The sequence below is a fragment of the Pinus tabuliformis genome, chromosome 3_1, assembly GCF_031772625.1.
Source record: "Pinus tabuliformis cultivar Carrire ecotype Pingquan chromosome 3_1, CPIR1, whole genome shotgun sequence".
In the NCBI taxonomy this organism is placed as follows: domain Eukaryota; kingdom Viridiplantae; phylum Streptophyta; class Pinopsida; order Pinales; family Pinaceae; genus Pinus; species Pinus tabuliformis.
Genome location: NC_142301.1, coordinates 675,165,637 through 675,189,217, shown reverse-complemented (window position 1 = coordinate 675,189,217; position 23,581 = coordinate 675,165,637). Strand labels below are relative to the sequence as shown.

The following is a 23,581-nucleotide window of genomic DNA, read 5'->3' as shown; positions in this document are numbered from 1 at the left end:
TATAACTCTGAAGACACGAGTATTCCATAGGTGGGCAGGAAAATTTGGAAGCCGAATCCATACCGGAGTCTTGGTAATGGTTGCAGTAGCTGGATCGAAGTCTGGAAACCAAGGAGTCAAGAATAACCCTGCATTTCCCATGAACCACGGGCCCTCTTCTAAGGCCTTTTCATAGTGCTTACTGTCTTTGAATAAAACAATGAAATAGCCTTTCGAACAGAAAAAGATCTTACAGTGATGTGTCCAGTTTGCATGTATCCATGCATAGAGATCCTGAGAACGCGGCCACAAACCGTTGAATCTGCAGATGATGGCTTTTTCAACAAACTCTTGTTGCTGGGAAGCCAGTTCTTCATGGATGAATTCAACAAAGGGAACCTCTTCGATCTTGTCAACCAGGAAGACCTTAGATTTAGGGGCTTCCGGTGGTTTGGGGTTCTCAGAGTGGACTGCATCCTTGTAGGAGAAAGGCCGGGTAGAGGAAGATTGCCCCCCTGCACCTCCTCTTAAACGAAGGTTCGCCACCACCACGCTGTTCCTGGAAATGCTGTAAGCAAAGAGAGGAAGATGGTCTTCAAGTTGTTTACATTGAGAGAGAAGTCGCAGAAGGCTAGATGGAATCCCCAATCTGCATTCAAGCTGCAGTTTGAGTTCCTGCACCAGATCTGAAGGGCTCACCCATTGCATGTTGGTTCTGCCTGAAGGCTGAGAAATAAGAATCTAAAAGGGGTCAGATATAGGCCTGGATCCCATGTCAAAATGATTACAGATCTCTGGATCTGGCCAGAGCATGGCTTGCTCTGCCTGCTGGGTGATCAGATCTGGCCCATCGCTGTCAGATCTGAGGCTGCGAATGCCTTTCTGAGAGTGGTTGTTCGCCCCAGAACCAAGTGGAGACCATGCGAGTGATGAGGTCCACTGCTTTGGTTCATGGCAAAAGCCCTTAGTTATTTGACAGACCGAGACCCTGACGGCAGGAGCAAATCTTCCGTGAAGGCGTGGGCAACTCGGGCTGTGCTTGCTGCAGCCGTCCTGAGGTCTGGGCAGCTTAGCGTGAAGGATGGCTGTAGTAGCCCGCGCTGCCGTAGGTGGAGATCGAAGCCCCCGTTTGAGTTTAGGCTGAGCAGGATCTTCCTCGTCCACGGCAGAGGACCGAAGCAAAACGGAGGCCGAGGGCGCTGAGACGGCGGCGGCTGAAGAATGCAACTTCAAGAGCAGCGTTCTCTGTATTGATCTCGCATTATCGTTTGCTGCAGGGCGGAGCATGGGCCAGGCGGCGTCCGGAACAGGGGAGGCGGCCACGACTTGGCTAGGGTTCATAGTCGGCCCGCAGAAACCCATTTTTCCAAAAAAAAAGTTTGGGTATTTTTAATTGAACTGCATATTTTGAAATATTTAAAAAATCTAATAGCACATAAATGAAGTCAAATAGTTGTGAAACTTTCAAAAATATTCTTAAATTTGAAATTAAATAATGTTCATCTAATAAGTTTGAAGCCATGTATGTGCATAACTTACCAACTGTTTATAAATTAATGCATTGAAGGGTTTGAAGAAGTGAGAAGAGGTTGTTGTGGAACGGGTTTGCTGGAGGCATCTATTGGGTGCAATCTCATTACGATCGTCTTCCCCGATGCATCAAAATACGTATTTTGGGATTCTTTCCATCCCACAGAACATGCTTACAATATCGTCGCCCAAAACGTACAATTCATTCAGTTTTGTTTTTACAGAACCCACCAAACTATGAATCTAAAAGAGCTACTAACAGTAACAGTGATGTTCAACCATATAAATGAGATCTTAAAAGACATCAATCTGGGTTGAATCTCGGATTACAATTGTTTTCCACTTTCCAGTTTCTATTCAAAGACAAAAGTTGTTATCTGACCTAAATGGTCCTCCCCGAGGGATCACTTTGACAATGACGTTCGTTCATGAGTTCCCAGGAAAAGATTGTAGGGTCATCCTTGTATGCCACTCCAGTAATGTTGTTCACTCTAGTCAATACAGTCTGTAGGAAAACACATTGATGAACACATATTTGATTAGTTTTTTGTGTATCTATTATATACAAATTAGTCTCTTTACATATAATGAACAGAGAAAGACATTTATATGCTTTGTTACCTTAACACGGTTCTCATAGTAGCCTTTAACAGTGGGATTGGTGAAGAAATCATACTCAGAGTTGAGATTCTGTCCAGCATTGCGAGCCCATTGTACATATTGGTCCTTTCCTTCACATAATTGTTCGCAAGGCCTAGTATTAGTATGAGACAATACTTCTTGGCTTCAGAGTCCAAGGCCTTCATCACAAAACAAAGAAACCAAAACATGAACAAGATTTAGAAAGACAAGCAATGCCAACACATTCAGACACCCAAAAAAACAAAAAATTGGTGGAGGGATTCAACGATTGACTTATTGCAAGGGCCCATGCACAGACTTGAAAGACTTTTTCATCATATACACTCAGAGAAGTTTGCAGTGCCTTGTACTGGCCATCGTTGAAGGCCCAACTTCTCGGAACATTAAGCCCATGAGTTGCAGGTTGTTCAAAAGCAGAGATAACCTTATGTGTAGTTGTTCCAAGGGAACAAGTGTGTAGATCCTTCGCTGCCTTGGAAAAGGCCAAGTGCAAAATTGGTCCCTCTAACCTGAATAACAAAAAAGGAGATAAATTATTACTCTGCATAAAAAATGATAAAAAATAAAATAAATAAAAGAGATGTGTTACCAGTTTGCTTGCAGAAATTTGGAAAGACCCTATTGAAACAGAGGAGATTACCCTGGAAAGCAGACCCATCTAAACCCTGGTCAGTGGTAGATGCCAATGTTTCAGGAGAAACTGAGTGCGTCGAAAGTAACAGAGATTTGGAAAAGTTAAAAGATTACTCATAAAATATTAACTGAGCAAAAGAATGAAAGGGGACTGACTTAGAACTCAATAGCCATGACCTGGGAAATAAAGGGAACAAGTGTGTAGATCCTTTGCTGCCTTGTTATAGCAGAGATTCTGATATCAAAAGAATTGTAGTAGAGATTAAGATATCAAATGAATCCCATGGATTTCGGATTCCTATCCCTGAAATAAAACAGGAACAAAGCTTTTTCCCTTTGGTTTTATGGTCTAGATGATCCCTAGAAGTAGCATCGAGTGAGGGCAAGGGCGAGTTCTCCAGTCTGAGAAACACCTGGAAGTAAAGCCCAGCCAGGGCAAGGGTGAGATGCTAGCATTTTTAAAATGTGTAATTAAATTTCTAACTAACTGTACCTGTCGAATCAATCATCAGATGGCTAAAATTATTTTAATTGTCTAACATTTAAATCAAAGGCTCAGAAATGTACATGTAACTTAAGAGGAAAGTTGATTTCAGAGGAAATGCCTTACGGCGTAAAAAGAAATAAATTTATATAATTTAAAAGTAGATAAAACAATAAAAATATTAATGTATGAAATTAAATATTATTTAAAAATAGATTTACATAAATAAATAATTAATGATCACATATAATTAATACACATTAAAAAAATCACAAATAATTAATTCATATTAAAAATAAAAAATAGAAAAAGTTACTATCAAATTAATCCAAATACTTATACTTGAAAGTAAAGAACAATTATAACATATCTCTAGGAGTTAGATTCTTCATAATTCCCATGTTCAAAATTTAAGGATTTCCATTGTTTTGGGACATTTATTTTATTGTAACTTTCTTCTTACATTTTACTTTTTGTTGCATTGTTTATAAGATATATAGGAACACAAATTTCAATTGCATTTCATTGCCTATATATTTCGCTTGATCATTTCCTTCCACATTCCCTTACTCCTTTCAGCGTTCTTTTATACCTCTTGGTGCAATTGCTAGTAATAACACTTTGAAACACACACTTCATTGAGTCACATAGCAAGTCAATAAATATTTATTCAAATATAAACTTGGCAATTCATATTTAATTATAGTGGTCTATTCTAGGTTTTGGTTTCTTTTATCAAAATTTGGTGATATAATTTTTGGTGTGGTTTTTGTTATTTAAAATATGTTGTTTTTGGATGCTAAATATATTTAACATTCAATGATAATGGTACCCTATAACTATTCTAGGTTTTGGTTTCTTTTTATCAAAATTTGGTGATATAATTTTTGGTGTGGCTTTTTGTTATTTAAAATATGTTGTTTTTGGGTGCTAAATATATTTAATATTTAGAAAAAACTGTTAAAGCACTTGCATTATACAGATTTCACAAGGTGAATTCCAATAAATTTTTGTTAAATATTAAGCAAAATTTAATCAAAAACATATTTAATAAAAACAAAAATATAAAATATATAGAAAGGTTAAAATACAACAATGATAACAATGTCAACTTTGTAATGATAACACTAACTCACACTTCCATAATAATGACACTTTAGTGATCCAACCACTAAAACATAAAAAAATTATAATAAATACAGGGAGTAGAAAACAATAGAGTAGTTTAATGAAGCTAAAAATTCACTCTGAAAATAGTGGAAATTTCAATATGATTTTTGTCAAAATCTAGCAGAAAATTTGGAAAATCTAATTCTAGATGTCAAACTTTTAGGTGGATATAATTTTTTTAATTTTGATGATGTTGAACCCATTTAGACAATCTAAAAAACTATTCAAACAATGATCGATTTTTTTTAAGAAAAAACTCACCAAATTCAAACCAAAAATAACATTCTAGAGCACATAAATTCTTAATCTAAGGAAAGGTAAAGTTCAAATCTCTAAATCAATTAGGTAAAACTTTTTGAAGTAACGTTCCACCACTTCTAGAACGCTGAACTATTTAGATGATCCTTCAACTTGCCTGGGTCAACGACCCTTCAGCTTCCTAAGGGTCACGAGCTTTCTCAACAACCATTCAAATCCCCTAGGGTGAAACCAGAACCACCATTCAACTCAGGGGTGACCACGCAATTATTTCACTCTCGTCTTTCAACGATCGGCTTATCTCGAAAGCTTTCCATTCCCCTTCCCCATTTGCATTCAATCCATCGTGAATTTGCGATTAGGGTTTCCTCTGCCTTCACCTCCATCACTGCATATTCCCACAGCATCGTGAATTTGCGATTGTGGTTTCCTCCGCCTCCAACTCCATCACTGCATATTCCCACAGCATCGTGAATTTGCGATTGTGGTTTCCTCCGCCTCCCAACTCCATCACTGCATATTCACACAGCAGGAAGAGGAAAAACGCCCGCCTCCGCCTCCACCTCGATCACTGCGTATCCCCGCAGCAGCAAGAAGGAAAAGCTCCGCCTCCGCCTCCGCCTCCGCCTCCACCTCCACCTCCACCTCCATCACCGCATATCCCCGCAGCTGGAAGAAGGAAACGGCCGTCTTATTTTTCCTATGGACTACGAGGAAAGAACTTATTTTCTCTGAAAATGTTTTATTACCACTTCCTCCGTTGATATCGCCATTTTCGCTTCATGATAAGGGGAATCAGTGGGCTACCATCATCTCGGTCTTTAAGCTCAAGGCGTACAATGGGGTAAACCTGTACTTCTTTATGAATTACTTGTAAGTTCTATTTACACTTATTAGTAAGATCCTTCTCAAATCTTGACGTATTGAGCTTTGAAATCCTGATTTATTGTGCTCTGTAAACTTTTGGATGGCTAAAGGTTTAATAATATACATGGATATGTGTTAATCGTATTGGTATACGATCGCATAGGTACATCTACTTAAACTTGTTCAGCACTCAAAATAAATAGCATAAAAATATAAAATAATTTTTGGGGGTTAAAAGATAAAATAATTTTTGGGGTTAAAATATATCTATGTTAGTGTTTTTATTTCTTTAAATTCATTTAGTTTGTGTTTTTTTGGGGGCAAGCCTTGCTTTTCTAGGCATAACAACTCTATATAATGTTTTGTTGGTTCACTGCAACCAGTTACAGGGTAAGGCTTATGGATGGGATTGTTCAGTACCTCCTGAAAAGTGAAGTGGTTGAAGACCTTTCAATATGGTCAAATATTGAACTGGTTTGGATGGAAAGTCAAATGATCTTTACAACTCTGTTATTGCGGCAGCAAAGAGCAGTGTCTCTTGATCATGGGCTTGGGTAGGGTAGGAAAAACAAAGTTTGCAAAACAATTCTTTAACCTAAGATTTTCAAATTAATGCGGATGAAGGTAAAGAGATGTTTAAAAGCATTTCATAGCTGTCCCTGCTCTTATAGTTATAGTTTTAGATGATGTAGCTCATGCTGATCAGCTGAATGCATTTTTGTCGATAAATGATGCCATTCTCCCAAATAGCTTAATTTTGGTTACATCTCACAGCAAATATGTTCACACCGCAAAGATTTGAATATCTGGTGGATGCTTTCTTACTGGTTTGTGTGGGATTGCCCTTATCTTTGAAAGTGGTTGGGATACTTTTTTGTAGAGAAAATGGCAAATCTTATTGGGAAGAGCAATTGAATAGACTTTATCAAGTCAAAATGCCCATTAAGATATATAAGATATTGAAAAATGCCCATTAAGATATATAAGATATTGAAAAATGGTTGGGAAAAGACAGGGATATTGCCATAAAAATCATGCCTTCTTTCAACTTCATACTTCGCAAAGATTTGAATATCTGATAAATGAGTTTTTAATGGAGTGTAAAGGGTTGCTCTTATCTTTGAAAGTGATTGGGCACTCTTTTGAGGAGGAAATGACGAATCTTATTGTTTTAGAGTTTAGATGGATAGATTTCAGCAAATAGGAGTTTTCACCCAGATATGTAAGAGATTTAAGATTAGTTACGGGAAGACAATGATGTACACCCCCCAAGAAGATGACTCAGGTGAATGTTTATCTAGAAAGATAGTCATTGCTCCCTTGCGGCTGGTCAGTGGCTCTAAATTGCAGATGTATTGGCCTTGTAATCATAAATGGTCTTAGAATTTCATAATGGTCATTCTTCTTATTTTGGGGATTTCCACTGCCCGCTTTATTATACAGTGTTATTTTGGGGATTTCCACTGCCCGCTTTATTATACAGTGTCATCTCAGCTGGTATTAGCAGGCTTCTCAAAAATACCTAACAAACATTTTTTTAAGCAATTTCGTTTGTGTTCATTGCGCATCCCTTTTCTTTCATGTTGATGATCACTATGTTTCAATGTTCAGCGAAGAAAAAATTGCAAAGTAATATTTTTATTTTGTTTGTTTCTCGAAGCAATGTAATGATTTTATTTGCCACAATCATTTCTTTTCGTTGAGCATGCCGTAGAATATTCATGGACCAATGCCAGCACATTATAATTATATGAAAGATCATCTTGCCCAGTATGGCTATTACTAATGAGCATAACATTTTGTTAGAGATGATTGTTGAAAAAATGAGCACTCTGACACTGGTTTTCCATACAAGAAGGAAATCTGCTATTCAAACCAACAATTAGCCACAAATCCCATTAGCATTTTCTATTGCAGTCCAAATATGAATATTGCTTTGGAGTTGATAGTGGATGTTTCTACCCAAATTGGAAATGTTAGTGCACTGAGGAAAGGATATGAAAGTGACTAATTTAATCATTCATTTGTTTGGCATGTGAATTCTTGGTATTTTAGTTCCGCACTCCCTATTGATTTAGAGTAAATAGATGCAGTTCATTTTTTTAGGATTCACTACTATTTTACCCTCCTAAAATGCGCATGACATTTTTATATAAAATAGTTTTAAGCGAGTCTATCTTTGCAGTATTTGGGAAGCAAGACACAAATAAGGTGGAAGTGGTCTTGTATATTCAACACACAATAAACATCAGAGCATGGTTGAGAAATTGAATTGAGAATTTGAACTTATGTTGGAGATGAAAATTTGTGAGGAGCTGGAAACTAAATACCAGTTGTTGCCTGAAGAAGTCTATATCAAGTTTGTTGTTTTTTAACAAATCACAATGGAGAGTGTATATCAAGTGTGTTGTTTCTGTAACAAATCACATTCCATTGCCATCCTGACATGTAAAGTTTTGAGGAGCTAATATATTCTATTCTGTGCCATTCATATTATCCATCAGATATTGACAGTTCCTAACATGTTCCGATTATATATATACGAATATATGTAAGCATTACCGAAGCCTTTTGGCAGAGAAGATGGAATCGCAGACCCCCCCCCCTGTATCGGATCTGATTGGAAATGCCTCCAGAATTTGAAAATATAACCCAGATCCCTCTGGGAAATGTTCCTACGGCTTTGAAGTGCCCGACACATGCAGATCCCATTATTTTTGGTTTTTGTAATAAACAGTTCAATGCTCGCTTGTGCTTGCTTGTTGAAACCCTAAAAAAGTTAATACACCTGTCCAATGAGGGTAGGTATGTTGTTGTTCTGTCCATAAATGGAATGTTGTTCTGTGCATAAATGAACTAAATCTCATTCTCCCGTCAACTATTCAAGTAATCTGGTAATTGTTCTGTGCGTAAATGTTGATGTCGCTGTTATTAATCTCATTATCACTCAACGAATGTCTGGGCTGAATATCAGCTATCAGCATATTGTGACCCAAAACTGAGAATTTACATACAAATTGTTGTTCTGTGCATACAAATTTATCGCTGTTCTCATCTGTGACCCTAAACTGAGAATATCAATACAATTTTGTGTTGTTCTGTGCACACTGCATACAAGTTGCTATTCTGTTTTATGCATTCAACTTATTTCTGATTCAGATGAAGTAACGCGAAATAATAAAATTTCCAGATGTGATTTAGACATCCAGTTGATATGCCTACGAGTATTTGTCATGTGATTTCAAACTCTTATTATTTTTTGCAGTAAGCACAAACAAGCGCAAACCTGTTCATATATAAAAAACCATAATTGCCCAGAGTTCTCTCATCAACAAAATTTCGAGTATATTGAGATAAATACATTGGGATTTGTAATATAAGGAATCATATACCCTGATTATAAAAAAATCTAATATAAGAGTTTTCAATGTTTAATTTTATGCATCATAAATATATTTTTTATATTTATAATTGAAGTTTCACTGCTTTCTCTAAATCCTGCTCGGGAGAGAATACTCATTATCAATCGGAAACAGGGGAGCTCTGTAATCGCTAAATAAGTGAATGTATTGGGCAGTGGAGTTTTCATTTGGACAAGAAGTGCTCGTTACAGGCCAATTTGAATGTATGTTCCTAACAATTTCATGATATTTGTTTGAATTTTATATTTAAATAGTTTCTTCATAACTGTTGGAATGTGAGAATCTAATAAATTCTAAATCTCTTAGTTCATTTGGAATGTGAAAATTTAATAAATTCTAAATCTCTCACTTTATTCGGAATGTGAAAATTTAATAATTTTTTTGGGTTTTAGTTGGAATATTAGTGTTAATAATATTTATTTATTTATTTATTTTTTTAAATAATGAGAAAGGAAAATAAATAACATTTCAGTGAAATGTTTTAGTCAGAAGAAAGCAAAGTTTTATTGGAAACACTAAAATCAAATTTATATACAAGAAAAATATGTACAATTTATCTTTGTAAATCTTTTGTAAATTTCTTCGTACAACATACTAACTTATAACATTTGTAAGCACCAACCTGTAGGAGATTTGAGTCGCCTAACTGAGTGCTAACTCGGCAAATTCGTAGGCACTCACTTATATGTGACTCTAATCCTCTCAGTGGAGCACGCACTTAGTAATTTGTAGGCATCAAGCTACTTATTCAAGGTACTTTTCAACTTCTCCTCGTTCACACAAATTGCCTTTTTTTTAGTGATGTTGTACCCCAACCATGTTATTTTTAGATTCACTCCTTTAAGCTTGATCACAACCACTTGTTCTTTTGTTGACTTACCACAATCAAGATGCATTGCAACGCTGATCTTTGCTTAATTGGTTACTCATTCCAATTATCCACAATCTTACCCTACTCAATTGCATGTTGGTCAAACAACATTTGCATAACTTCTACGTTGTGAGGTCACATTCCACTTCTCCTTTGTTCATATATAGAGATGAGTTTTGCTCACCTTGTGGTATTTGTGAATAGTTTTCGCTAATCTTCACTGCTAAAAACTCTAACCTAACTTGATTAAAGTATATGATTACTCTTGGGTATATCATTCTTTCAATACAACAACTTCCCTACTATTATGCTTTGTCCTTAGATAGAGCTTACATTCACTCCTTCCTTACTACTGTGCTTTGTCCTTTCATAAATCTTACTATTCACCCTTTGGCACTCTTTCTAATGTTGGTCCATAACAAAGATATTCACCTATGATATGACCTTGATAGGCTTCTTGTTGTTCACTATCTTAGTCTCCTTCAAGTCTAACAAGTGTAACACAAATTTGGCCTTTGGCCTTTGGGTTTGCCTCCAAAAAAACAGAGTTGATAATAGCCTCTAACATACCTTGACCACCTCTAAAATTAGACCAAAACTAGACCTCTAACAAAATAGAACTCAGTGTCTATTAGCGTGTGGCATCCTCAACAACCCTCGGCCTGAAAAGAACTAGCCCTCATATAGGACTGAAACTCGATCTCCTATCCATAACTAAAACTCAGCGTCAAAATAGAGTGAGACCCTTCACAAGAGTTATGCTAAAAACCCTTCTCCAACTCGACTTCCTTCCTCTTGGTTTGTCTTCTTTGTAGTCCTTCCTTGACTCAGATCTTTCGTGGTTTGTCTTATTCCTCACACCAGCGTGTTACAATGAGTCACATGAATGGCCTTATTTATACTAAACAAGTGGAGCTCAAGGCGCAGGGAAAACTTGTCTTCTAGTAGGGTATATATAGTAATCTATTAAAAAAATTATTTCTCCTCCACCCCGAGGAGTTAGAAGTCCTGCCACATATCATCAGAAAGGTCTTGAAATACGCTATTTGATTATGTAAATTTCTATTTCATTTGGACAACCTTCCACATCAATAACAATCATTTTCAACCAACGTGAGGGCAAAAAAGTGTATTTAAAAATTGTGTGCACCTCGACAAGTTAGGGTCTCTTTTGACAATCTATAAATCCAAATCTAAGATTTACACTAATGTATGTTTATGTGCATACCATAATTCTATTACCAAATATTTTCACGAGTTGAAACATCTCTAATGAGAAGGGATCAAGAGTTGAAGAATGTTTATACCTCTAATTGAATGTATGTTTTGAATAATTTTATGATAATTGTTTGAATGATTCACAATATTTGTTCGAAAGTGAAAATTTAGTAAATTCCAAATTTATTTTATTATCAAATATTCTCATTGGTCAAAGCAAATTAAATAGTGTACTTGTGAAGTGTCTCAAATGGCAAGAGAGTGAAGTTTGAGGAGAAAAACTTAAATGTTTGTACCTCAATAAATTTAGTCCTCTTGACACTTGATAACTCCAAATTTAAGATGGATTTATACACATGTATGGCTTTGCACACTATAATTCTATTACCGAAGGTTCATGACTTAAAGGAAATTAAATAGCATATATATGAAACATTAGAGTGTGAAGGGAGCAAAACTTGAAGACTATTTGCACTTATGCAGAGCATTTTTAATATATATGTTTTTGAATAATTTCATGATAATTGTTTGAATGCATATTTTAAATAATTTCATAATAATTTGTTTGAATGTAAAAATATGATAAATTCAAAATCTCTCACCTTTAGCATAAAATATTCTCATTAGGGGTAGGAAATTAAATAGCATATTAGTGAAGTGTTTCAAGTGAGAAGAGAGCTAAGCTTGAGAGAGAATAGCTTAAAGAATGTTTGCACCTTGGCAAATTTGGGCATCTCTTGACACTCCATATATCCAAATTTAATATGGGTTTACATTGATGTATGATTATGTGCATACTATAATTATATTACCAAAAGGTTTTCATGAGTTGAAGGGAATTAAATAGCATATGAGTGAAGCATCCTAACTAAGAAGGGAGCAAAACTTGAAGAATTTCTGCACCTCTAGAGAGTGGATCCCTCCAGAGATAAGATAAATCTATAATGTTATATGACAATATACATATTTAAATGATCCATGATTTAAGATAAATCTATAATGGTGTATGACAATATACATATTTCCCTGGGTCAACGACCCTTCAACTTCCGAAGGGTCACGAGATATCTGAACAACCATTCAAATCCACTAAGGTTATCTGATCCCTCCAGATATTTGATAAATCATGATTTAAGATGAATCTATAGTGGTGTATGACAATATACATGTTTAAATGATCCTTCAACACGCCTGGGTCAACGATCCTTTAACGTCGGAAGGGTCACGAGCTATAGTTTCACCACTGGATGCATGCATGCTCTTTGCATTCCTCTAGGCCAGTTCAGAGTAGGTTCTCATGGACTTCAGGTAGAGATGGATCACCAGATTGATAGACCAGAAAGAATCTGCCATATATGTCATTTACAAGAAGTAGAGATCGAGGTACACTTTTTTTGGATTCCCTACCTACTACGAGATCAGAGGAAGGTTCCATTGCTTGTTTAGAGACTCTCAGACCCTTGCAGACTTTTTCAGATGTCTGGACCTATATATGCAGAAGGCTCTCAGGTTTCGAGTGCATATTCTTCAGCCTCCCATCAAACCCGACCCCACACAGAGGATCACAACATTTTTCAGGGTACTACCTTCAGAGAGGTGCACAAAGAGAATGATTGATGTTGTTTCATATCCAGATTCTAGACCAGTGGGGATCCGTGGGACCTCACCCCACCACACGAGACCTCAGCAGCGAAACCGTCTCAGATCCGTCCCTGGGAGACACACTAGGTCCTCCAGAGCTTAGCAGTGCGCAAACTCTCCTAGACAACGAGTTAGTGGACAATGCGTACCTCCCACTGCCCCTTCATCAGGCCAACAAACTTTGTGGAATTTTTTTCAATGTTCTTCATCCAACCTCAGAGATTACGAGAAATGGGTATGATCATCAAACCCATTAGCCCCTAGATCTTTTCCGTCACGACATTCCATACATTGTCCCTTTTATGTTCATGTATTGTACCTTTTATATTCCTGCATTGTATTTTTTTTATAAAAGACCATTTGATTCTTACCCACTTATAAACATCAATGGGTTCAACATGCCTTTGACACTTTGTGGTCATTAATTCGACCTAAATATAATTATCTTATCTTATTTAAACAACCATTCAAATCTGCTAAAATTATCTAACTGAACCATTCAATCACGCGTCACCACGTAAGAATTATTCCACTGACTTTAATTGTAACCTAAAACTAACCCATCAACGATCTCCTTATCTCGAAAGCTTTCCATTTCCCATTTGCATTCAATCCATCATGAATTTGCGATTAGGGTTTCCCTCCCTCTGCTTCTACTGCATATTCCCACAGCATCGTGAATTTGCGATTGGGGTTCCCCGGCCTCCAACTCCATCACTTTATATTCCCACAGCAGGAAGAGGGAAAAGCCCCCCTTCCACCTCCATCACTGCGTATCCTCACAGCAGGAACAAGGAAAAGACCCCCTCCACCTCCATCACTGCATATTCCCACAGCAGGAAGCAGGACACGGCCGTCTTATTTCTCCTGGATTGCGAATCTTTATGGACTACCAGGAATATAGCGGGAGGGAATTAACATAACTTCTCTGCAAAATGTGTATTACCACTTTCTCCGTTAATATCCCTTTCGCTTCATGATAAGAGGAATCAATGGGCTACCGTCATCATGATAAGAGGAATCAATGGGCTACCGTCATCTCGGTCTTCGAGCTCAAGGCTTGCAATAGGGTAAACCTGTACTTCTTCATGAATTACTTGTAAGTTCTATTTACACTTATTACTATAGGTCTCTTTCAAACCCTGATGTATTGAGCTTTCAAATCCCGATTTATTGTGTTCTGTAAACTTCTGGATGTCTAAAGGTTTAATGATTAAGATGGATATATGCTAATTGTATTGATATGCAATCGCATAGGTACCTCTTAAACTTGTTTAGCACTCAAAATAAATCAACATAAAAAGATAAAATAATGTTTTGGGGGTTAAAATAGATATAGGTTGGTTCCTTTTATTACTTTAAATTCATTTAGGCTGTGTTTTCTGGGGAAAGCCTTGCTTTTCTAGGCATAACAACTCTATATAATGCTTCTTTGGTTCACTGCAACAGTTACAGGGTAAGGCTTATCGATGGGATTGTTCCGTACCTCCTGAAAAGTGAAGTGGTGGAAGAAGACCTTTCAATATGGTCAAATATTGAACTGGTTTGGATGGAAAGTCAATTGATCTTTACAGCTCTGTTATTGCGGCGACAAAGCTCAGTGTTTCTTGATCATGGGCTTGGGTGGAATAGGAAAGACAACGTTTGTAAAACAATTCTTTAACCGGAGATTTTCAAATTATTGTGGATCTTGTCTTTTCTTTGTTTTTTAAAGAATTGATTTAGTTGGATCCAGAAATAAATAGCGCTGATGAAGGTATAGAGATGTTTAAAAGAATTTTATAGCTGTCCCTGCTCTTATAATCTTAGATGATGTAGGTCATGCTAATCAGCTGAATGCATTTTTGTCGATCAAGGATGTCATTCTGCCAAGTGGCTTAATTTTAGTTACATCCCATGACAAGCATGTTCACACTCGCAATGTTTGAATATATGGTGGATGCGTTCTTACTGGGTTAGCTGGGATTGCCTTTATCATTGAAAGTGGTTAGGGCACATCTTTGTGAAGAAAATGACAAATCTTATTGGGAATACCAGTTGGATAGACTTGAGCAAGTCAAAGTTTCCATTAAGATATACAAGATATTGAAAAATGATAGTGAAAAGACAGGGATATGGCCATAAAAATCATGCCTTCTATCAGTTTCATACATTGCAAAGTTTTGAATATCCGGTAAATGAGTTTTTAATGGAGTGTAAAGGGTTGCCCTTATCTTTGAAAGTGATTGGGCACTGATTGGGCACTCCGTTGAGGAGGAAATGACAAATCTTATTGTTTTGGAGTTTAGTTGGATAGATTGTAAATAGGAGTTTTCACCCAGATATGTAAGAGATTTAAGATTAGTTACTGGAAGACAATGACATGCCCCTAAGAAGATGACTCATGTGAATGTTTATCTAGAAAGGTAGTCATTGGCTCCATCGCGGCTTGTCAGCTGCTCCAAATTGAAGATGTATTGGCCTTATAAGCATAAATGGTCTTAGATTTTCATAATGGTTATTCTTCTTGATTTGGGGATTTCCACTGTTCACTTTATTGTACCAGTGTCATCTCAGCTGGTATTAGCAGGCTTCATGTTCAAGAATACCTAACAAACAGTTTTTTCAAGCAATTTCATTTGTGTTCATTGCGCATCCCTTTTGTTTCACGTTGATGATCACTGTGTTTCAATGTTCAGTGAAGGAAAAATTGCATAGTGATATTTTTTATTTTGTTTGTTGCTTGAGGCAATGTAACGATTTTATTTGCCACAATCATTTCTTTTCGTTGAGCATGCCGCAGAATATTCATGGATCAATGCCAGCACATTACAATTATTTGAAAGCTCATCGTGTCTAGTATGGTTGTTACTTCGCATTTTGTTAGAGATGATTGTTGAAAAAACTAGTACTCGACACTGGTTTTCCTGTTGTATGACAATGAGGAAGTCTGCTATTCAAAACAACAATTAGCCACAAATCCCATTAGCAATTTTGTATTGCAGTCCAAATATGAATGATGCTTTGGAGTTGATAGTGGAGGTTTCCACCCAAATTGGAAATATTAGTGCACTGAGGAGAGGATATCAAAGTGACTAATTTAATCATTCATTTGTTTGGCATGTGAATTCTTGGTATTTTAGTTCCACACCCTATTGATTTAGGATTCACAACTATTTTACCCTCAAAGGCGCATGACATTTTTATATAAAATAGGTTTAAGCGAGTCTATCTTTGCAGTATTTGGGAAGCAAGACACAAATAAGGTGAAAATGGTCTTGTATATGCAACACACAATAAACATCAGAGCATGGTTGAGAAATTGAATTGAGAATTTGAACTTATGTTGGAAATGAAGATGAAAATTTGTGAGGAGCTGGAAACTAAATACCAGTTGTTGCCTGAAGAAGTGTATATCAAGTTTGTTGTTTCTGTAATAAATTACATTCCATTGCCATCTTGACATGTAAAGTTTTGAGGAGCTAATTATTCTGTTCTGTGTCATTCATATTAACCATCAGATAATGGCAGTTCTTAACATGATCCGATAATATATATGTGAATATATGTAAGCATTACCGAAGCCTTTTGGCAGAGAAGATGGAATCGCAGACCCCCCTGGATCGGACCTGATTGGAAATGCCTCCAGAATTAGAAAATATAACCCAGATCCCTCTGGGAAATGTTCCTGCGGCCTTGCAGTGCCCAAAACATGCAGATCCCATTATTTTTGGTTTTTGTAATAAACAGTTCAATGCTCGCTTGTGGTTGCTTGTTGAAACCCTAAAAAAGTTAATACCTCTGTCCAAAGAGGCTAGGTATGTTGTTGTTCTGTGCCTAAATGGAATGTTGTTCTGTGCACAAATGAACTAAATCTCATTCTCCCCTCAACTATTTAAGTAATCTGGTAATTGTTCTGTGCGTAAATGTTGCTGTTGCTGTTATTAATCTCATTATCACTCAACGAGTGTCTGGGCTGAATATCAGCTATCAGCATATTCTGACCCAACACTGAGAATATACATACAAATTGTTGTTCTGTGACCATAAACTGAGAATATCAATACAATTTTGTGTTGTTCTGTGCACACTGCATACAAGTTGCTATTCTATTTTATGCATTCAATTTATTTCTGATTCAGATGAAGTAACGCGAAATAATAAAATTTACAGATGTGATTTAGACATCCAGCTGATATACGTATGACTATTTGTCATGTGATTTCAAACTCTTATTACTTTTGGCAGTAAGCACAAACAAGCCCAAACCTGCTGATATATAAAAAACCATAATTGGCTATAGTTCTCTCATCGATAAAATTTCGAGTATATTGAGATAAATACATTGGGATTTGTAATATAAGGAATCGTAGTGCCTGGTTATAAAAAATTCTAATTTAATTGTTTTCAATGCTTATTTTATGTATCAAAAATATATTTGTTATATTTATAATTGAAGTTTCGCTGCTTTCTCTAAACCCTGTTCGGCAGAGAGTACCCATTATCAATCTGAAACAGGGAGCTTTGTAATCGCTAAATAAGATAATGTATTTGGCAGTGGAGTTTTCATCTGCACGACAAGTGCTCGCTACAGACCAATTTGAATGTATGTTCTCAATAATTTCATGATATTTGGTTGAATTTTATATTTAAATAGTTTCTGCATAATTGTTCTAATGTGAAAATCTAATAAATTCTAAATCTCTTACTTTATTTGGAGATGAAAATCTAATAAATTCTATTTTTTTTTTGAGAATTTAGTAAATTCTAAATCTCTTACTTTATTAAATAAAGGGTAAGGAAAATAAACAATAATTTGTGAAATGTTTTAAGTGAGAAAAAAGCAAAGTTTTGTTGGAAACACTAGGTAGGGTGAATTAGTATTTCATTGCTATTAACAATTTTAGTTTATAAAACATTTAATGCATATAAATCACTAAAAACAAATTTATATATAAGAAAAATTTGTACAATTTATCTTTGCAAATCTGTTGTAAATTTCTTTGTACAAAGTACTAACTTACAACATTTGTAAGGACCAACCTGTAGAAGATTTCAGTTGCCTTATATGTGACTCTAATCCTCTTAGTGGAACACCTACTTTGTAATTTGTAGTCATCAAGCTACTTCTTCAAGGTACTTTACAACTTCTCCTGGTTCGCACAAATTGCCTTTTTTCAGTGATGTTGCCCCCAACCATGCTATTTTTAGATTCACTCCTTTAAGCTTGATCACAACCACTTGTTCTTTTGTTGACTTGCCACAATCAAGATGCATTGCAACATTTGTAAGCACCAACCTGTAGAAGATTTCAGTCCCCTAGCTAAGTGCCAGCGCTGCAAATTCGTAGGCACTCACTTATATGTGACTCTAATCCTCTCAGTGGTGCACCTACTTTGTAATTTGTAGGCATCAAGCTACTTCTTCAAGGTACTTTACAACTTCACCTGGTTCACACAAATCTTTTTCAGTGATGTTGCCCCCCAACCATGCTCTTTTTAGATTCACTCCTTTAAGCTTGATCACAACCACTTGTTCTTTTGTTGACTTGCCACAATCAAGATGCATTGCAACACTGATCCTTGCTTAACTGGTTACTCATTCCAATTATCCACAATCTTACCCTACTTAGATGCATATTGGTCAAACAACATTTGCATAATTTCTACGTTGTGAGGTCACATTCCACTTCTCCTTTGTTTATGTATAGAGATGAGTTTTGCTCACCTTGTGGTATTTGTGAATAGTTTTTGCTAATCTTGACTGCTAAAAACTCTACTTAATTTGATTAGAGTGGATGATTAGTCTTGGGTATATCATTCCTTCAATACAACAACTTCCCTACTATTATGCTTTGTCCTTTGATAGAGCTTACATTCACCCCTTCTTTACTATTCTACTTTGTGATAGAGCTCATTGTTCACCCTTTGTCCCTATTTCTAATGTTTGTCCATAACAAAGATATGACCTTGATAGGCTTCTTGTTGTTCACTAGCTTAGTCTCCGTCAAATCTAACAAGAGTAACACAAATTTGGCCTTTGGCCTAAAAATAATAGAGTTGATAATAGCCTCTAATAGACCTTGACCAACTCTAAAATTAGACCAAAAATCAACCTCTAACAAAATAAAACTCATTCTCTATTAGCATGTGGCATCTTGAACAACACTCTGCCTGAACAGAACTAGGCCTCAAATAGGACTGAAACTCGGTCTCCTAAACCATAACTAGAACTCAGCGTCAAAACAAAGTGAGACCCTTCCCAAGAATTATGCCAAAAATCCTTCTCCAAGTTGACTATCTTTCTCTATGTTCGTCTTCTTGCTGCTCTCTAAACTTGGCCTTCTTTGTAATCCTTCCTTGACTCGATCTTTTGTGGTATGTCTTATTCCTCACACCACCATGTCACAATGAGTCACACGAATGGCCTTATTTATACTAAACAAGTGGGGCTCAAGGGGCAGGGCAAACTTGTCTTCTAGTAGGTATATATAGTAATCTATTAAAAAAATTATCTCTCCTCAACCTTGAGGAGTTAGAATTTGTGCCACATATCGTCAGAAAGGTCTTGAAATACGCTATTTGATTATGTAAATTTCTATTTCATTTGGACAACCTTCCACATCAATAACAATCATTTTCAACCAACTTGAGGGAAAAAGAGTGTAGTTAAAGATTGTGCACCTCGACAAGTTTGGGTCTCTTTTGACAATCTATAAATCCAAATTTAAGATAGAGTTACACTAATGTATGTTTATGTGCATACTACAATTGTATTACCAAATATTTTCATGAGTTGAAACATTTCCAGTGAGAAGGGATCAAAAGTTGAAGAATTTTTATACCTCTAATTGAATGTATGTTTTGAATAATTTTTATACTTCTAATTGAATGTATGTTTTTAATAATTTCACAATATTTGTTCGAAAGTGAAAATTTAGTAAATTCCAAATCTATTTAATTATCAAATATTCTCATTAGTCAAAGCAAATTAAATAATGTATCTATAAAGTGTCTCAAATCTCAAGAGAGTGAAGTTTGAGGGGAAAAAATTAAATGTTTGCAACTCAAATAAATTTAGGCCTCTCGACACTTACAACTCCAAATTTAAGATGGATTTACAGTGATGTATGGCTTTGCACACTATAACTCTATGACCTAAGGTTTTCATGACTTAAAGGAAATCAAATAGCATATATATGAAACATGTGAGTGTGAAGGGAGCAAAACTTGAAGACTACTTGCACTTCTACATGGCATTTTTAATATATATGTTTTGATTATTTTCACAGTAATTGTTTGAATGCATGTTTTAAAAATTTTCATAATAATTTGTTTGAATGTAAAAATATGTTAAATTCAAAATCTCTCACATTTAAGATTAAATATTTTCATTAAATGTAAGGAATTAAATAACATATTAGTGAAGTGAAAAAAAAGAGCACCTTGAGAGTGAAAAAGATAAAGAATATTTTCACATTGGTAAATTTGGGCATCTCTTCACACTTGGTATATCCAAATATAATATAAGTTTACACTGATATATGATTATGTATAGACTATAATTATATTACCAAAATGAGTTTACACTGATATATGATTATGTATATACTATAATTATATTACCAAATTTTTTTCATGAATTGATAGAAATTAAACATTTACACCTCAATCTGACAATGTACATATTTAAATGATCCTTCAACACGCCTGGGTCAACGACCCTTTTAACTTCCAAAGAGTCGCGAGCTATCTGAACAACCATTCAAATCCGCTAGGGTTATCTGCCTGAACCGCCATTCAACTCACTGGTCACCACGTAATTATTCCACTGTCTTTAATTTTAACCTAAAGGTAACCCATCAACGATCTCCTTATCTCGAAAGCTTTCCATTCCTCACCCCCTTTGCCATTTGCATTCAATCCATCGTTAATTTGCGAATAGGGTTTTCTCTCCCTCCGCTTCTGCCTCCGTCTCCACCATTGCATATTCCCACAGCATCGTGAATTTGCGATTGGGGTTTCCTCCGCTTCCAACTCCATAACTGCATATTCCCACAGCAGGAAAAGGGAAAACCCCCGCCTCCACCTCCACTGCGTATCCCCACAGCAGCAAGAAGGAAAAACCCCCCTCCACCTCCATCACTGCATATTCCCGCAGCAGCAAGAAGGACACGGCCGTCTTATTCCTCCTGGAGTGCGAATCTTTATGGACTATCAGGAATATAGCGGGAGGGAAAGAACATAACTTCTCTGCAAAATGTGTATTACCACTTCCTCCGTTAATATCGCCATTTTGGCTTCATGATAAGAGGAATCAGTGGGCTACCTTCATCTCGGTCTTCGATCTCAAGGAGTGCAATAGGGTAAACCTGTACTTCTTCATGAATTACTTGTAAGTTCTATTTACACGTATTAGTATAAATCCCTCTCGAACCCTGATGTATTGAGCTTTGAAATCCCGATTTATTGTGCTCTTTAAACTTCTGGATGTCTAAAGGTTTAATGATTAAGACGGATATGTGTTAATTGTATTGATACGCAATCCTATAGGTACTTCTTAAACCTGTTTAACACTCGAAATAAATCGGCATAAAAAGATAAAATAATCTTTTGGGTGTTAAAATGGATGTAGGTTAGTTCTTTTTATTTTTTGAATTTCTATAGGTTATGTTTTCTGGGGAAAGCCTTGCTTTTCTAGGCATAACAACTCTATATAATGTTTCTTTGGTTCACTGCAACCACTTAACAGGGTAAGGCTTATGGATGGGATTGTTCCGTACCTTCTGAAAAGTGAAGTGGTGGAAGAAGACCTTTCAATATGGTCAAATATTGAACTGGTTTGGATGGAAAGTCAAATGAACTTTTCAGCTCTGTTATTGCGGCAGCAAAGCTCAGTGTCTCTAGATCATGGCCTTGGGCGGAGTAGGAAAGACAACCCTCGTAAAAAAACCTTTTAACTGGAGATTTTCAAATTACTATGGATCCTGCTTTTTCATTGCTTCATAAAGGCTTGATTTAGTTGGAACGAGAAATAAATCGTGCGGATGAAGGCATAGAGATGCTTCAATGCATTTCATAGCTTTCCCCGCTCTAATAGTTATAGACGATGTAGCTCACGCTGATAAGTTGAATGCATTTTTGTCGATCAAGGATGTCATTCTCCCAAGTAGCTTAATTTTAGTTACATCTCAGGACAAGCAGGTTTACAGCGGCAATGTTTGAATATCGGGTGGATGCTTTCTCACTGGTTTGTGTGGGATTGCCTCTATCTCTGAAAGTGGTTGGGGCACTTCTTTGTGGAGAAAATGACAAATCTTATTGGGAAGACCAGTTGGATAGACTTTAGCAAGTCAAAGTTCCCATTAAGGTATACAAGATATTGAAAAATTACAGTGAAAAGACAGGGATAGGGCCATTAAAATCATGCATTCTATCAGCTTCATACATCGCAAAGTTTTCAATATCTGGGAAATGAGGTTTTAATGGAGTGTAAAGGGTTGCCCTTATCTTTGAAAGTGATTGGGCACTCCTTTGAGGAGGAAATGACAAAATTTTATTGTTTTGGAGTTTAGTTGGATAGATTTCTGCAAATAACAGTTTTCACCAAGATATGTAATAGATTTAAGATTAGTTACTTGAAGACAATGATGTACCCATATGAAGATGACTCAGGTGAATGTTTATCTAGAAAGATAGTCATTGGCCCCATTTCGGCTGGTCAGCTGCCCCAAATTTTTGATGTATTGGCCTTATAATCATAAATGGTCTTAGATTTTCATAATGCTCATTCTTCTTCTTTTGGGGATTTCTTGGCTGCTATTAGCAGGATTCATGTTCAAGAATACTTAGGAAACATTTTTTTTGAAGCAATTTCATTTTTGTTCATTGAGCATTTCTTTTCTTTCATGTTGATGATCACTGTGTTTCAATTTTCAGTGAAGGAAAAATTGCAAAAATTGCAAAGTGATATTTTTTATTTTGTTTGTTGCTCGAGGCACTGTAGCGATCTTATTTGCCACAATCATTTCTTTTCGTTGAGCATGCCGCAGAATATTCATGTACCAATGCCAGCGCATTACAATTATATGAAAGCTCATCTTGCCGCGTATTGCTGTTACTTCATATTTTGTTAGAGATGATTGTTGAAAAAATGACTACTCTGACACTGGTTTTCCTGTTGTATGACAATGAGGAAATCTACTATCCAAACCCACAATTAGCCACAAACCCCGTTAGCATTTTATATTGCAGTCCAAATATGAATGATGGAGTTGATAGTGAATGTTTTCACCCATATTCGAAATATTATTGCACTGAGGAGAGGATATCAAATTGACTAATTTATTAATTTATTTGTTTTGGCATGTGAATTATTGTTATTTTAGTTCCACACGCCCTATTGTTTCGGGATAAATAGATGCAGTTCATTTTTTAGGATTCACTACTATTTTACCCTCCTATAAATAGATGCAGTTCATTTTTTAGGATTCACTACTATTTTACCCTCCTAAATGGCGCTTGGCATTTTTATATAAAATCGTTTTGAGCGAGCCTGCCTTTGCAGTATTTGGGAAGCAAGCCACACCACATTTTGTGAAAAACTAGAAGACACAAATAAGGTGAAAATGGTCTTGTATATGCAAAACACAATAAACATGAGAGCGTGGTTGAGAAATTGAATTTAGAATTTGAACTTGTGTTGGAGATGGAAATTTGTGTGCAGCTGGAAACTAAATACCAGTTGTTGTCTGAAGAAGTGTATATCGAGTTTGTTGTTTCTGTAACAAATCACATTCCATTGCCATCCTGACATGTAAAGTTTTGAGGAGCTAATATTCTGCTTGTCTTGCGATTCTATTTTGTGTCATTCATATTATTCATCAGA

At 36.1% G+C, this 23,581-nt stretch overlaps 1 protein-coding gene and 2 long non-coding RNA genes across 3 annotated transcripts; 2 read left to right on the top strand and 1 right to left on the bottom strand.

The window, feature by feature from the left end:
- Positions 1–1,891: 1,891 nt before the first annotated feature.
- On the bottom strand, positions 1,892–5,207 carry LOC149188905 (mannan endo-1,4-beta-mannosidase 3-like). The gene is made up of 4 exons (XM_089410078.1): positions 5,086–5,207; positions 2,425–2,660; positions 2,131–2,240; positions 1,892–2,014 (listed from the first exon to the last, which is right to left on the bottom strand). Exons 1-4 carry the CDS (start codon positions 5,205–5,207, stop codon positions 1,892–1,894), a joined length of 591 nt encoding a protein of 196 aa, XP_089266204.1.
- A 6,454-nt stretch (positions 5,208–11,661) lies between these two features.
- On the top strand, positions 11,662–14,798 carry LOC149188904 (uncharacterized). The gene is made up of 2 exons (XR_016255851.1): positions 11,662–13,814; positions 14,165–14,798. It is a non-coding gene; the product is annotated as an uncharacterized LOC149188904 (long non-coding RNA).
- A 5,610-nt stretch (positions 14,799–20,408) lies between these two features.
- On the top strand, positions 20,409–22,581 carry LOC149188903 (uncharacterized). Its single transcript, XR_016255850.1, has 2 exons — positions 20,409–21,088; positions 21,446–22,581. It is a non-coding gene; the product is annotated as an uncharacterized LOC149188903 (long non-coding RNA).
- The last annotated feature ends 1,000 nt before the right edge of the window (positions 22,582–23,581 follow it).